At 42.4% G+C, this 16,225-nt stretch overlaps 3 protein-coding genes across 3 annotated transcripts; all 3 read left to right on the top strand.

Annotated features, from left to right (window-relative positions):
* The first annotated feature begins 3,141 nt into the window (after positions 1-3,141).
* foxq1a (forkhead box Q1a) lies at positions 3,142-4,426 on the top strand. Its single transcript, XM_020100838.2, has one exon. It carries the CDS (start codon positions 3,324-3,326, stop codon positions 4,164-4,166), a length of 843 nt encoding a protein of 280 aa, XP_019956397.2. The 5' UTR covers positions 3,142-3,323; the 3' UTR covers positions 4,167-4,426.
* A 1,206-nt stretch (positions 4,427-5,632) lies between these two features.
* Positions 5,633-8,710, top strand: foxf2a (forkhead box F2a). Its single transcript, XM_020100828.2, has 2 exons — positions 5,633-6,899; positions 8,273-8,710. The coding sequence occupies exons 1-2, from the start codon at positions 5,924-5,926 to the stop codon at positions 8,443-8,445; spliced, it is 1,149 nt and encodes a 382-aa protein (XP_019956387.1). The 5' UTR covers positions 5,633-5,923; the 3' UTR covers positions 8,446-8,710.
* A 5,029-nt stretch (positions 8,711-13,739) lies between these two features.
* foxc1a (forkhead box C1a) lies at positions 13,740-15,993 on the top strand. The gene has a single exon (XM_020100092.2). The coding sequence runs from the start codon at positions 14,071-14,073 to the stop codon at positions 15,487-15,489; it is 1,419 nt and encodes a 472-aa protein (XP_019955651.1). The 5' UTR covers positions 13,740-14,070; the 3' UTR covers positions 15,490-15,993.
* Positions 15,994-16,225: the final 232 nt, after the last annotated feature.

Raw genomic sequence — 16,225 nt, 5'->3', positions numbered from 1 at the left:
GGGGCCACACGTACATGAAGAAACAGCCTCTACTGTAAGCTGTCTGATGATGAGTAAGAACACGCACATGTTTGTGCAAAACCATAATGCTCCAGTTAAACACTGAGACACCGGTAACATGGTTTCAAAACAGACCTGTCAAAATACTGTAATTAGTGGTTTACGAAATATTCTGAGGTGGGATGTATTGTACAATTATAATAGACACATGGCTGCCATAAATAGCATGAAGGAATGCATGGAATCAACATGATGTTCTTTGTCTATTTTAAAACCCCGAACACATTCGTGACTCTGAAGCCACTCTGCGATCTTCTACGCTCTCAGCAGTGAAATCCTGCAAAACATGTGAAAATTAGAAGCCTTCAGCGAGAGTTACGCAAACACAGTCCCCCTCAGGTTAACATCCTCACAAGGGTTATTTTCAGAAGTCTTCCGGAACAATTAACGTTGCAGAAATGCTGAACGAGGTTTAAATATTTGTCTCGTATGATTTTTAAAAATGTCTTAAGATTTGTCTTAGGCAATCCAATCAGATTGTACTAAACAGATCTATATTGTATCAATCCCTCAGCTCAGTATGAGAACTGTTGCGTTTATATCTCTAATACAGCTTTGTTCTCTACACCTGAACTCTGAGGTTTATTCTTTTTCCTACATGCTCTCGACAGACGACTGGGAACTTGTTTTCCTCTACAAATAACTGACAGAGGGAACTTTCTAGAAACAATGGGCTTCTCTGTGGGATCCTGCTGGGCCAGCAGAAAACTGTTTAACTGGAGTTTATATAGAGCTTGGACAATGCAGAAGAAACTGACTGTGAGCAACTGCAGAGCTGACGTTCTGATGCAGCCATTGTGTCGACCCGCAAATATATTCATATATAGAAGCTTACAATGGGTTATTTCAGAGGGATTTTGTGCCAAAGGGGAAAGTCAGCTGTCTTAACAACAGCCAGGGAGTTAGTCTCTGAAGTGCACGCTTCACTGAGTTCCACATTCCAGCTCATTAACAGGTGACACCTCAAGGCCAGAATCAAACTTACAGTGACAGTATACTCATATTCATGTTGCATATGAAAAGACTCAATTAGTTTTTTAGAAAGTTTTAAAAAAGTTTTTTTGTGGACAGTGCTACGTTTGAAGGTTATCCATTTCCAGATCTTACAGCTTTATGCTTTGAAAACCAAATAGGTGAAAACTGTTATCTGATGTGATATCTGCAGAAAATGTCCCACTCTGTGCTCATGAATCTCACAATGCTGAGGATGACAGTGTGACAGAGAAGGTGCAACAATAAGAGCAGGAGCCTCGAGTTAAAAACATTTATGGCAGTATGTCATTGATAGAGGAAAGTGTGACACTAATCCACACACAACCAGCCGTGTTGTGGATAGATACACAAGACAAAACAGGTAATAAAATCATCACACAACACCATATTGTCTAATAAAGTGCTGATAAGTTGTTACTAGTGATGCGATTGAGGATTTATAGTTATGAGATTAAAAGGTCAATCTTTATAGATAAGACATTATCAAGACTTTGGGGTTGCAAGGTTTTTGGGAAATGTTACTGGTGTTTATCTTTATTATAATAGTTTATGCATTAGGTTTCCAGCTCGATGTCCTCAATCAATAACGGTAAAAAAGTGGCCAAACGTCAAATAGTGATTCATTTATTGATTTATTAATCATTAATGAAGCTAATAGTTCCTTATACAGATTAGAGAGTTGGTTTCTTCCTCACACATGAAGCAAACATAGCCCTCTCTTGGCTCACCCCTCGAAGCCGTAACAGATAAGCTGTTATTAAGTAGATTCTGATGTATACAAGCGTATGACGGCCTCACAGGCTGCTACATGCAGCCGGCAGAATGAATACACGGTATTTGAGCTCTTGTCATTGTGTGGTTAGCTTAGAGGAATCCATCCTTGACATGCCACCTTTCAAAATAGTGACTTCACCGTGGATTGGGTGTCACACTCAACACAAACCGATCATTACCTGAAAATCAAAACATTCACGCCAAGCACAAACATGTGTAACCTGCATGCAAGAAAAACAGCCTGAAAAATACAGTATGCATAAACAAAGGTTACTTGGCACTGGAGCAGCATATCAGTGGATGCAGCGTGACGTCAACGCTGGTTCCCATGTGGGTATTGTTTTTCCATTCGATGATTTGGTGACAGTGTTTTTTAAGCTGGTGATTTGCTCTGACAATCTTCCGGGGAATAAGACTGTGAATTATGGGTTGTTGAGTTCAACATGACTGCCAGATGAACCTGTAGGGAGTGAGCGGGTGGAGATCCAGCCTGTGCAGAGGTAATAAAGGAAAATGAGACATTGGTATTTGCTATTTAAAGGGCCTACTATAGTGCTTGGGAGTATCTTTAATAGGTGTATTCACCTGTTGGGCTATTTTCATAATTGTGCTTTGGGCATCACGTCACACCCATGTTTTGTGATCTCAACTCCTTTGTGATTTATTTCAGGGAGATAATAAATCATAGAAAATAATTTGCAGTGTAAACCCACAATTCAGGCCCAGATCCTCTATTTGTTTTTAATGGGGAGACACAACAACACTGGTTTCTATGTGGGCTGTAAAGTTGGCATAAACATCTAAGGATCTCACTAGGGCTTTGGCATGAGTATCCTGCTCATAAGCATCTTTTCCCACAGACTGAACTATAAATAGAAGAACTGTTTAGTTGTTTTAATTATAAGGAGGATGTAAAGAATTTCTGAGAGGCAGATATTTTTTTCTGATTACTCTGCTGCATGAAACTGATAAGACACTGAGCTACCCGCAGGCACCTACTCACGACTATAAAGGAACATACGCCACCTGGTTGTCTCAGGTGAAATAGTCCCAAGGTGTTTGCCTGATCATATTTCACAGGTGACACAGGTTAGAGCTGCACTCATTGGTGGCTCCTGTGGATATCTTTACTTATTAACAGTCGATACTTTAATTAAGGATTACGGCGAAACTTTTTATTAAGATCCGTGGTTTTATTACAGACTATCTTTCGCTCAATTGGAATGGGAAGAGGTTGTGTGACGCTCTAGATCATCTATGGCCCCGCCTTGTTGGGGTTGGTCCTGAGGTGAGCCGGATATAAACTGCTGCTCACACACACTGTAGGTGAGATTGGGCGTTAGTCCACTTGCCGGTATGACAACACAGACGGACACTGTTGGATCCTGTTCCAAACAGTCTGCGTCTTGACAAACACGAGATACCAAGTTTACGCGCGGGGAGAGTATTGGACAGATCTTTACGCAGCACCATTAAAGGGGATTTAAAGTAAGAGGATGAAGCTGGAGGTGATGTGCGGGAGCCACTTTGAGGTTTCCAGTGATGCAGAGAGGGGGAGTGTGCGCTCTTCTCTCTGCGCTGAGGAGGAGCTGGGCTCGGATGGGGACTGTGTGGCGCACAGCCCTCCACCTGTCACTCCCTGCAGCAGCAGCAGCAGCAGCAGCAAGTCGAAGCCGTACACGCGGAGACCCAAACCCCCGTTCTCCTACATCGCCCTCATTGCCATGGCCATCAGGGACTCCTTGTGTGGCCGCCTGACTCTGGCGGAGATAAACGAGTACCTGATGAAAAAGTTCCCGTTCTTCAGGGGCAGCTACACCGGCTGGAGGAACTCGGTGCGCCACAACCTGTCTCTGAATGACTGCTTTCTCAAAGTTCTCCGGGACCCGTCGAGACCTTGGGGGAAGGACAATTACTGGATGCTCAATCCTCACAGCGAGTACACGTTTGCTGACGGGGTGTTCCGTCGGAGGAGAAAGCGCATCAACAAGAAGTTCGGCTCGCAGCAGCATCAGCCTGAGGAGGAGGCGTCCGAGCGCGCAGAGGAGCCGCAAAGCACTCCACGATCTGCGACTGCAACCAAGACTGAACCATGTCCCAAGTTCACTAGTTCATTTGCTATAGACAGCATCCTCAGCACACCGTACAAGAGAGACTCGAACACGGAACATTTCTCTCTCTACCCTGCAGCTTTCACCTGGCAGCGCTACACTGAACTGATGACGCCTCATTCACATACACCTGCCTCGTTCCCATGCGTCAAGGCTCCTTCATGCCACATGGACTCCCGAGCTGCTGCTCCGCACGTGCCACACTCAGTCCTGCAATATCACAAATAAACTCTCTTCTTAGTGGATGGTTAAATAACCATCAACGTGCACTGATGGAAAAGAGGAGGCAGGAGGGGACCATGCAACAAATACAGAACTTTTTCCCATCAGTGTTGGGATTTCATTTTAATGTGGCGGCATATGGTGTTACACTTATTTTTGTACCTCTGGTCATTTCGTTTTAAGGCCCTATCAGATATGATATTTTATACATATTTGTTGTTTGTTTTGAATGTTACTGAATTGTTCAATAAACGTGCTGGAAACAAGCACTTTGACTGTTTTTGTTTCCCTCTCTTACAAAACAAACACGCTCTTTACAATAAAATATTTTACTCATGCTACATTCAAACCAGTCATGATGGTTCCTGTGGGACTAAATAAGGACTGACACCTGTGTGAGACGTTCACGTGACCACTGCTGGAGGTGGAAGTGCCCCAATAAGGGCCTCCTATTAACCTCCTCCAATCACATTATTAGTAGTAGTAGCAATAGGAGGAGTAATATTAATAACAGCAATAATAATAATAATAATAGTAATGAAAATATTAATAATAATAATGGTAATGATAATATCAATAATTATTATTATTTAATAAAAATAATTTTCCCACTCTTCAAGAATCCTCTCTGCAGGCGGATGGGGGCATTCGATATTTATGTTTTCTGTCTGGCTCTGTAAATAGCTGTCGCCTCAGTCACCACACATGCGCAGGAAAGAGTTTATACAAATGGTGCATCCTGAGCGAACAGAGCTGGAATCCACAATAGGAAGAAATCTCTTCCCACTATAGGCCCCATTCTTCTGAGGCTAGAAAGTAAATTTCCTTTTAAAGCAGCAACGCGGCCTGGACGCAGCAGGACTGCAGGTTTGATGTTGCTGATATTCAGGGCAGATTGCGTTTGAACTCTGCTGATGTGTATTTCACGTCATAAATGTGGTGACTTGGCTCCAAATTGATTTAATGCAATAAGATGTTTACAGTAATCGACGTTGTTCCAGCATCTAAATCATTATTTGTGACTTTTTTACAATAATTTCATTTCCCCAGGGATGAAATCCAGACCCCGAGAAGTAAACTGACACTCGTGCACTGTGTGTGGTATGTTGGCACGCTCTGATGGAAAAAGCATGCTCCCTCTCATGTCAGAGTCATAACCCTGAACAGATCCCAAACAAATCAGGACCCCCTCTCATGTGCACCTTTGCAACATGACATCACTTTACGCAAGAACGTGAGACTAAAAGATTTATGCAGACTGAGTGTCTTTATTCAACGACATGTCAAGTTATTGTGCCAAATATTCGCCTGCAAAATGTGAACAGAGGTGTTTTGGAAAAGGGAGTCGTGGGAGGAGATTTGTCTTACTCCACTGCGCCGTGTCCGGCTTCTAGTCTGGATCCGGGCCAGATGGGGAGGGAGCAGTTCCTGGCGATTTCTTGGAGGGATTTTGGGGGATAGAGGGGCAGAGAGAGATTTAAGAATTGATAGGTGGTCGGGTTGTGTTTGGCCGCGGTGGATGTGCGCAAGCAAAGTCCAGGAGCCTTATTCCCCCTCTCATATGGGATTACTGCCAGCGATGGACAGAGGGAGGAAGGTGGCACAGCGGCTGGCGTTACACGGTTATAAACGCGCTGAGCATCGCAAAGAGACTCTGACCTCTGTTATTGTCACATCAGGAAACCTTTGAGAGTTTGAAGAAAGTTTTCCTACGTGCAGGAACCCACAGTGGTTGGATCCAACAAAAAAAAGGAACCGCAGCCATGACGACCGAGAGCTCCCAGCAACATCTGGATCCATCCAATCCTCCACGCTCCGGACAAGCTGCTCTGAATTCATCTCTGCTGAGCGCACAGCCAGTGATGGAGAGCGCGGTGGTGCAGGGTGCATCCGTGAAAGGGAAGAAGGGGAACTCGGGTTTGAGGCGCCCCGAGAAGCCCCCTTACTCATACATCGCCCTCATTGTGATGGCGATCCAAAGCTCGCCCACCAAAAGGCTCACTTTGAGCGAGATCTATCAGTTCCTGCAGGCGCGCTTCCCTTTCTTCAGGGGATCATACCAAGGATGGAAAAACTCCGTCAGACACAACCTGTCTCTGAACGAGTGTTTCATAAAGCTGCCCAAAGGTCTCGGTAGACCTGGCAAGGGCCACTACTGGACCATCGACCCGGGGAGTGAGTTCATGTTCGAGGAGGGCTCCTTTCGTCGCAGACCTCGGGGATTCCGCAGGAAGTGCCAGGCTTTGAAACCAATGTACAGGATGATGAATGGCATCGGGTTCGGTGCATCAATGCTGCCACAAAACTTTGATTTCCAGTCACCTTCAGGCTCACTAACATGTCACAGCAGCTATAACATAGACCTGATGGGTAATCCAGTGCCAGGTGGCTTCGAGGGTCTTGGAGGGGGCCACCACGTCCCACACATGTCATCGGGCAGCGGGCCATCGTACATGGCTGCGTGTCAGGCGGCCTCAAACACGGACTACTGCCCGGACAGCAACAGCAGTCCCCTGCAGTCCTCTCCTGCAATGCTGGGCTCTCTGGACAGTCAGTCACCTTATGTAAATGCAGCTTCTCACTGGAGTTCACCTGGTGTACCTTCATACATGAAGCAGCAGTGTCTGGCTGCATCAAGCAGCCCCACTTCTTCTGCTCTGCACACAGGGATGTCATCCTCCTACTCTCTGGATCAGGGCTATCTGCACCATAACGCACGAGATTCTTCTGACATCCCAGGTGGATACACGCGGTTTGCTCATATGCACAAACTAAATGTTTTATTATCTGATAGAGCAATTGTTGTCAAAGTTCATAATTCATATTAAACTGCAGCGATGGGTTGTCAACCAAAACAGGAGTCGTTATCTTTACGCATTACAAAGAGCTAACTGTAGCCAATTCGAATCAAATCTATAGAAACTTTCCCTATGCATGTTTTATTAATCGAGTTTCATGAGATGAGCAATGAAAAATAATTTGCACGTGAAATTACCAGTTTTTGACTTAAATGTTTAACAACTAAATCGAATATTTACTGTTTATTATAACTCACAAAATACTGTCAAGAACCATCGAATCTACACGAATTGATCCGATTATATCATCGTTCAAATAAAATCCAGAGATCATCATAACATTTGTTTTTCAGTTTTAATGTTTCACTGTCTGTCGTTAAATTGTGGTAAAATTTTAACACATTTTCTACCAGATATGATCTAGTGTTTAATCCAAACTTCGCACCAGCTAATTGCATTTATCACAAGGTATAGAAGAGTTCGTGCTATAGAATGAATTTGAAATATCAGCATCAAAACTGAAAAAGTCACAAATACATTATCAACAGTGGGAAAAAAAGCTTAGTTTCACTGCAAATTCATTCAGGCCTTTGACGTGTTTACGTATTTTTTAGTGAGGGGAATTATTCTAGCCTGTTATTCTAATAGTTTTAGTTCGTTTTTTGTTTCATTATATTTTTCTTTTGTTGGTGTTTTTAGTGACATCATGGATCAAATTGGTCACTTTCTAATAAAACACCCACACAAACTCGATTCGTTGAATATACAAGTTGAAATGGGGCTCACTGATAAACATATGATTTACATTTGTTTAATTGATCCGTTATAAACTAATTAAACCATTTTGGATTTGCCACGTCGTCAAAATCTCCTCGCTGTTGATTTAACCTCCTTCACCAAAACAAACTACGTGCTTTGTCTTTTCACATTTTTAGTTCAACAGGAAGAGCAAGGCTGCAGAGCAGAACACGTACAATGCAAAGTGACCACAATTTAGACTCATCAGCATTGACTTCATTGTTAATAGCAAAAAAGAAATTGATAATTATTTTGTATTCAATTAGGATTAATATCAGCCAAATGATTTTTCGCAAACCTGGCAACCCACAGCATGTTAAATAGTTGATATAGCTTCAGTGACTGTTTTAATAAAACCACTGGACACAACTTTAAACGTTTACCTTATTAAAAATGACCTCAAAGAATTTATATATGTTATCTTTTGTCATCCAGTATTTGGAATAGAAATGACAAACATGAATGATGCAGCCCATAAACAAACGAGTGACCCTGACTTGTGCTGTTTGTTTTCAGTGGGACTGTCTCGGTATTCCGGTCACTCAGCTCCTGTGTGTGACAGGAAGGACTTCGTGTTGAACCTGAACGGGATCTCGTCCCTCCATCCCAGCAGCGGAGGCTCTTATTACCACCAGCTCCACCACCACCACCAGAGCGTCTGTCAGGACGTCAAGCCGTGCGTCATGTGACACAACTGTCCACTCTGACTTCCGCCCTGATTACTGTGACGATAAAAGTATTGGTCATGGATTTTTTGCTTTATTTCTAAAGACACTTTGACTTTTGAAACCTGTTAGTGGTGGTGATGATATGAGGACTCGCCCTTAATTTGTTCAGCAAACCTCTGACTTAGCACAAGTGGATAAAAACATATTTACATCTTTTCATGAACTTAATTTTGTTTCCTGGTTTGTTTGACTGAAAGATGTTGCAAGTCATTAAAGAGATTTATTTTTAAAAGAGAGTTTGGAAGTGTTTCATTAAAAAAAAACCGTTTCTTATGGAAATTCATTATACTCAAATGATTTGAGTATCATTTCTTTCAAATGTTCTTTTCTCATTTTAGTTCTGCTAAAATATTCTTATTTTGATGATGATGATTATTATTATACTATTGTTGTTGTTGTTTGAAGGCTACTGACTTTAAATATCTCTTCTGGTCACAACATTTTAACAGTTTTTACAAAAGAAGATTTAACCAATTATTTAAGTTAAGTTAAGATACAGTAAACAATATAAGTAGATTATTACCAGTTTAACCGATACACCATCATTTTTTTAATTTAACCACACAATTTATGCATTTTCAGTTTATGCATTACAAGTTTAAGATTATTCCAAAAAAATGAATCCTTCTTTTAGGCCCAGCAGTTTATATCCTGAGGAGAATTTAAGTTATATGTGTTTCTTTTTTTTTATCCCAAAAGACCTGAATATAATTGTTAATGCAATATTTGCTCTTAATTAATTAATCAGTAAAAAGAAACAAAGACAAATGTCAAAGTCAATCCACAATAATGAACCTGAAGCTCTGACGTTAAAAATGTTTCATTCTTCGCTCATCGTTTGTTTTAAATGTGACTGTACTGCCACCTACTGGAGACTGCAAGTACAATGCCTCAAACAAAACTGTGTGGGCTGTACACTTGGCCTGAGTTCATGAAAACTAAGTTGTAAACATTATATGACTCTATTAAAAACATCAGCAGTTGGCTCATAAACTCTGTAAAATAAATATAAAGAGACACGTGGCATTGTTTAGGTTTATTGAAATATTTCAATAGGCTTTGTTTAATTTGTAATAAATGTACTTTTAATGTGCACTACTCAACATAAGCCTGAGACATCATTTCAAAGGCCGAGCCAGGGTGGTTGAGAGGAATTGTTGAGCTAATTTCATTAATAATGAAAAAACTGTGGAACTATATTTATTTGATCATGTTATCATGTAATCAGGTGAATATTATGTCTATAGAGTTTTGCCGGTCTGTTGATACAACCACCTGACAGGTAAAGTGTAGAAAATGGCACAGTGTCATAGAGACATATGATGATATCAAATGAATAATAGATACAGATATATATATATATATATGATTAGATCCACAGATAAGTGTTATTTTATGAAGAGGAATTTATATTTTTCTAAGAGCTTGTTGATGATTGTGTCCATAATGCTGAAAAAAACTGAATACATTGTATCCTGCGATATACTGTATGTAGAACACATGCTACTGCAACTAAAACTACCAACACAAAGACGAATGAAATGACACAGCAGTGTTTAGGACACATGTAGTGTACAATCATTTCAGAATATTGCACAACAGCAACATCTCTTCAGTGAGTTCTGAGACTCTGGACTTTGACCTGGATCAAAATTGTGTCAAATTCAAAAAAAATAAATCATGACCTATAGATGGCGCCACTGGGGGGACTGGGGTGTTTGAGGACAGTCACAGTTTAATCTAAAATGTCTGTATTTGTTATATCTTCTAACGTTTTACACTATCATTTATAATCTGAGCAATTAATAAAAACGTGAAAAAACATTATATTTAAATTTTAAAAAACACGCAGCCAACACGGGTGATCTGATTCAGCCAATGGGCTTTACGCAGTGAACTCTTGACCTTACTTCTACTTCCTGTTACCTTTAGCGCGGGTTTTTCGGTGACAATAACGTAAGCGAGATCTGTCGTGATGAATGTGGATTCTACCTGGAAACGAATTGTGATGAAAGTGACTGATGGAAGAGGAAATGTGTTGAAACTGGTCATCACTGAGCAACAGACAGATGTGCTCTTATCTAACACATCAGGACACAATCTGCAGCTGAGAGATACTTGAGGAGCAGCAGTGGAGATGATTGAATCAGTAAGGTGGGTCTGCTGTTGTGTTTGTTCCACTTTTGCTTGTTATAGATGCAATTTGCAACTTCGTGGTGGAGGCACATATTCATGCTCTTTATAACCACCCCTTTGCAATAATTATATATATAATATTAGGTAAATGAACGGAATATTGTGTTGCTGGAATCAAATCTGAGACATGGTATATCCTGAATCATCCGGTCACAAGTGTTCAGTGCTGCGTATGAGCCCTGAACGCACCCAAATGCGTCCTCAGATCTGATCGTGGTCTGTGACGCATATGGCCACGTTATGTGTGAACGCAGATGCGTCCGGGCCACATGTGCAGGACCTCCGTTTGAGGCCAAAATGCAAATGTGTTTGTTGCTTTGCCTTCCGTCATATCTCCTACCTAGTGTGTAACAGAGTGACATAAGCAATTTTGATGGATACTGCGTGTGAACTGTAAATGTGGTGTGTGTGTGTGTGTGTGTGTGCGCGCGCGTGTTGCAGTAGAATTGTAACTGGCGATGTGCACATCACATGGAAACCTTCAGAGCACTCTCTGGTCACCTATAGTCCAACAGTGAAAGTTTTCAGAGGCACTATTTATACCAATGCTTCGAATGTTGTGCCTACTTATGGAAGAAGTCCTTTAGGCTTTGGTCCAGTTCCCTTGATTTGCTGAGAAAATAATGTGTGTGCATTGTAACATGTTGAGCCCTTTATCATGCATCTTTCCATTGATGCCAAGCAACTGGTGTAGGCAGCATGTTGTGTTGTGTTATATGTGTCTTATTTTGACCAATAACACACAATTTACACAAACATAAGTGAAATTAGACAACAAAGAGTCTGAGACGGTGGCAGTTTACAAGTATATGACCCACACTAGTTTACTATGTCACTGTAGCAGTGTTTTGGTTCCTGGTGTTTCCGTCTCTGACGCTGCTTGGTGCTTCTTGTTTCTCCTGTTTGTCAATCCCTTTCTGCAGTACTATAGTTGACCATGAGGTGGCAGCAGTGTCTCATAAATGGCCTCCAACTTCTTTGCTCGTTTTTCGGCTCTTGCCACGCACGCGCGTACACACCCACAATACTAGTTTTTTTCTTCTCACTCATCTAACTTTTCTATTTGTTAAATCAATTATTTTATCAAATGTGTTTATGTACTCGTTTAATCCATGAGGTCCGGTTAGAAGATCTCATTAAAATGGTTGGATGATCAACTCTAATAAAAAGTTACACCAATCAATCTATTGTATTTAAGACAGCAAATATTTAACCCGTTATCAACGCCAGAGGGAACCAAATCCAAAGTAATTACATCCTCTGTGTGTCTGTGTGTGTGTGTGTGTGTGTGTCAGACTGATACAGACAGACAGTCTCTGTCTCTCTCTGTCTATCGGCATCACTGTAAACTGAATTTTGAGTTACTTACATCAGATAGTATTACTTTTAATAATTAGCCTACGTTTTTTTTTTTACATGGTTTTGTATTATATTGTATGTACTATCCCATTGTTTGATTATTTATAATCATCTCGGATTATGTTCTAATTTATATAATCATTTGAAATAATTTTAAAGATGCAGTTTCTTGGTACAAATACACAAATAACACGAATAAAAAAACAAGTAAAATTAAAATAACATTCTGTTAAAAAATCTAATAAATTAACTGAAATTTAAAAAAAGAGTAGAAATACAATTTAGATACAGGTACTTCACCATAAAAGCAAAATATCTATTCTAAGATAACTTCCTCATTTTGTTGCAGAATAAAAAGCAACGACCATCAAGTTTTTCACTTGTGACACTTTCTCGTGTTCTTCACTGGGCCTCAGCCGTGGATGCCTTTAAATAATAAAGAGTTAAGGTGGACTGGGTGGGCAGGCCGTGGGATTAAGTGGAAGGCCCGTCGTGAACTGTGTAAACAGCTCAGGGCGGTGGAAAAAGTTCATGCCCGGGTCCATGTAAGGAGAAACCGGCGCAGCACCAGGCCAGTGCACGGACATTTAATTAAGACGACCTGCAGAGGATTACTGCGACACTGGGACTGTAACGTTGCCTCACAATGACCAATAACAATTTCATGCACAGTCGCCTCTGACAGCGCAGATACATCTTTATTGAACTTTTTCTTTTTCTTTATGTTTGGTCTGAATTTTTATTCACTCCGCAAAAGCTCAGCCTTAATAAATTACATGAAATGGAAAAATCGTAGAGTGGTATAAACACTGATTCAACTATCCTGATAATGTTTTATCTTAGTATTTAATTGAAGATTTACGTCAGTGTGGAGAAAACAATCGAATAAAATAATCTAATAATCAGTTTTGTTTCTGGGCTGTCAATTGGGTAATAAATCCCCAGTAGGCCTCAAACATCACAACACATTAGGCAGCCAGTAAACAAGGTTGAGCCATTTGGCCCCTTGTCTCTAAATCGTTTTCTTGAATTAACCCTCACCCCCTCTGGTCCCTCTCAGCACAAACTTGTCTTTTTAATTCTGGTTTTAATGAGATCGCACTTAAACGCACCACGACCACCGATGCCCCTGCTTTGATCTCACGGTGATCTGGGGCTGGTGTGGAGGCTTTGCACTAATAAAATGCGCTTTAAAAGACGCTGAGCGGCGCGTAAACGACGCCATTTGGTTAACTATACAACTACTATAGTTTCCAATGAAAAATAGAAAAGTGGAAACACAGTGTTATTGATTAACTTATTAAAAGGGACAGCTGCAAGAGAGCGTGCCAAATAAATTCACTGGTAGCGTGTGCGTAAAAAATGTTTTTTACGCACAGAGAAAAAATGATTTAACTCTTTAAGATCCAGACTAATTGTCCTTTATTTAAATTTGTGTAAAACATTTGAGAGATAACACATCTGTTTGGGTTGTCTCGGGACAGCCACAGGTCTGATGGAGGATGCTGTTTTGAAACACTGTGCAGGGATATGTGCTCCCTGATCTGATTGTGTTCATGTGAGTTGCTCTGGCACGTCTGAAGTCTTGGCTGCAGCGGGGCTGGGAGTTACCAACACCTTCTCTCGTTTTACTTAAAGCTCTGAGTGTGGCCGGGAGCTCTCTACTCCCTCTCTCTCTCCAACTCCCTCATTGGACGAGCCGCGCACTTCTCGGGGAGGAGCTCCAGTGGCAGCAAAAAAGAGAAAAGAATTTAACTGCACCAAAAGTCCTGTGTGGTGACGGATGTCCAAAGTCCAGAACTTTTTCAATGTGCGTCTGTTTCGCAGAGACACGGGGATGGGGACGGCTTGATCACCTCAGAGAACCAACACGCCGCACTGTTGTGAACTTTTCTCCTGTTTCTTTTTGCGGTTTTTTATCTGAGCAGTGAGGGACTGAGATTTGTGCGTCCTCGGCCGTCAGAGGAGGGAGAAGTGGAGCTCCGTTTGCCTATTTTTGGGGCTATATTGTCGCCGGATCAACGTGAAGACATGCAGGCTCGCTACTCAGTCTCCAGTCCCAACTCACTGGGCGTCGTGCCGTACATCAGCAGCGACCCGAGCTACTACCGGGCCGCTGCTGGTGGAGGATACACGGGGATGCCAGCTCCTATGAACATGTACTCCCATGCGGCACATGACCAATACCCTGCCAGCATGGCCCGTGCGTATGGACCGTACACACCTCAACCTCAGCCCAAGGATATGGTCAAACCCCCCTATAGCTACATTGCGCTCATCACCATGGCTATCCAAAACTCGCCTGACAAGAAGGTGACCCTGAACGGGATTTACCAGTTTATTATGGAGAGGTTTCCATTTTATCGAGACAACAAGCAGGGCTGGCAGAATAGCATCAGACACAATCTGTCTCTGAATGAGTGTTTTGTCAAGGTGCCCCGTGATGATAAAAAACCCGGTAAAGGCAGCTACTGGACCCTGGACCCGGACTCTTACAATATGTTTGAAAACGGGAGCTTCCTGAGGAGGAGGCGGCGGTTCAAGAAGAAGGACGCGCTGAAGGAGAAAGAAGAACGGCAGCAGAAGGACGTGCCGCCCAGGCAGCAAGGCCGGGAGCAGGAGCAGGCTGTGCAGGGCTCCCAGCCGGTGAGGATCCAGGATATTAAGACCGAGAACGGCACCGCCACGCCGCCTCAGGCCGACTCGCCTTCTCTCAGCACCGTGCCCAAAATCGAGAGCCCGGACAGCAGCAGCATGTCCAGCGGGAGCCCCCACAGCATCCCATCCAGCAGGTCTATAGGCATGGACGGCTCCGAGCACCACCAGCACCACGGCCAGGCCTCGACGCAGGGCTTCAGCGTAGACAACATCATGACCTCCCTCCGGGGGTCTCCGCAAGGGGCCACAGAGCTCAACCCCAGCCTCACCGCCTCCACTAGGACAGGTATAACACCGTCTTTGTCCTTAAACTATTCTCCGAGTCAGACCTCCGTCTATAGTTCACCCTGTAACCAAAACTCCATCTCCACTACCTCCAACGCCACCTATCATTGTAACATGCAAGCCATGAGCTTGTACGCCGGGGACAGATCTAGCCACTTGGCACCGAGCACCACCGTGGACGAAACGTTGCCAGATTACTCCATCACGACCACCGCATCCTCCCTGACCCACGGTAACCTGAACTCGGGGCAGGAGGGCCACCATCCCCACCAAGGGAGGCTGACATCGTGGTACCTCAACCAGGCCGGGGACCTGGGCCACCTGGGCGCAACGTACCCGGCGCAGCAGCAGAACTTCCACTCGGTCCGAGAGATGTTTGAATCCCAACGAATTGGCTTGAATAACTCGCCGGTGAATGGGAATAACAGCTGTCAGATGTCATTCCCACCGAGCCAATCCATCTATCGCACTTCGGGAGCTTTTGTGTATGACTGCAGCAAGTTCTGACCAAAGAGAGAGAAAGAAAGAAAGACAGGCTCGATCTTTTCCTCACGGCGTTTGAACTCTTTCTGTAAAAGTGCTCCCCTTCTCTCCTCCACCCTCAGCTCGTGGACTGACAGAAAACAAAAACAGAAAAGACTTGATCTTGGTTTTTTCTAAAGAACAGTGTTACTGCAGAAAAATAACACGTAAGTCTCTCTTTGCTTTTGTGGCTTTATGTGATGATATGCTAAAGATATGCCAGTTTTCATGGATGTGTAAATTGCATATACTAATTTATTTCTAAGCTGTAGCCGGATATTATGGACCAAACACCAAAAAAAGTGTTTCTAAATTGAACTGCCTTAAATAATTGTCCAAAAAATATAATGTTCCATTATAAAAGTTAAGAAAGGAACGTGTATATCGCCGTACTATTTCAAAGATTCTTCATTTGTTGAAAAGTATTTTTTTTGAAGGATTTTTTTGTTTGTTTGTTTAATAATAAATTTGTCATTTTATGTGAGTTAAGTTGCGCCTCGTTTCTTACAGACTTGGATGCAGGCTGCTGTGATATTTTACACTCGGTCTGACCCGGGTTCATTTTGTGTGGAGGGTAAACAGGCCTTAATCTGATCTGACCCTGGGAGGTTTCATTTATTTAATGCTGCGAGTTAATAGAACTATATTTATACATACAATTAAAGATGTTCAAAGTGTATTCTGCTGCAAATACCCCCCCAAAACTGTGAGATTATATTTA

Source organism: Paralichthys olivaceus, chromosome 16 (assembly GCF_024713975.1).
Source record: "Paralichthys olivaceus isolate ysfri-2021 chromosome 16, ASM2471397v2, whole genome shotgun sequence".
NCBI classification, from domain to species: domain Eukaryota; kingdom Metazoa; phylum Chordata; class Actinopteri; order Pleuronectiformes; family Paralichthyidae; genus Paralichthys; species Paralichthys olivaceus.
The sequence above is the reverse complement of the archived record's forward strand: the minus strand, read 5'-3'. Positions and strand labels throughout refer to the sequence as shown.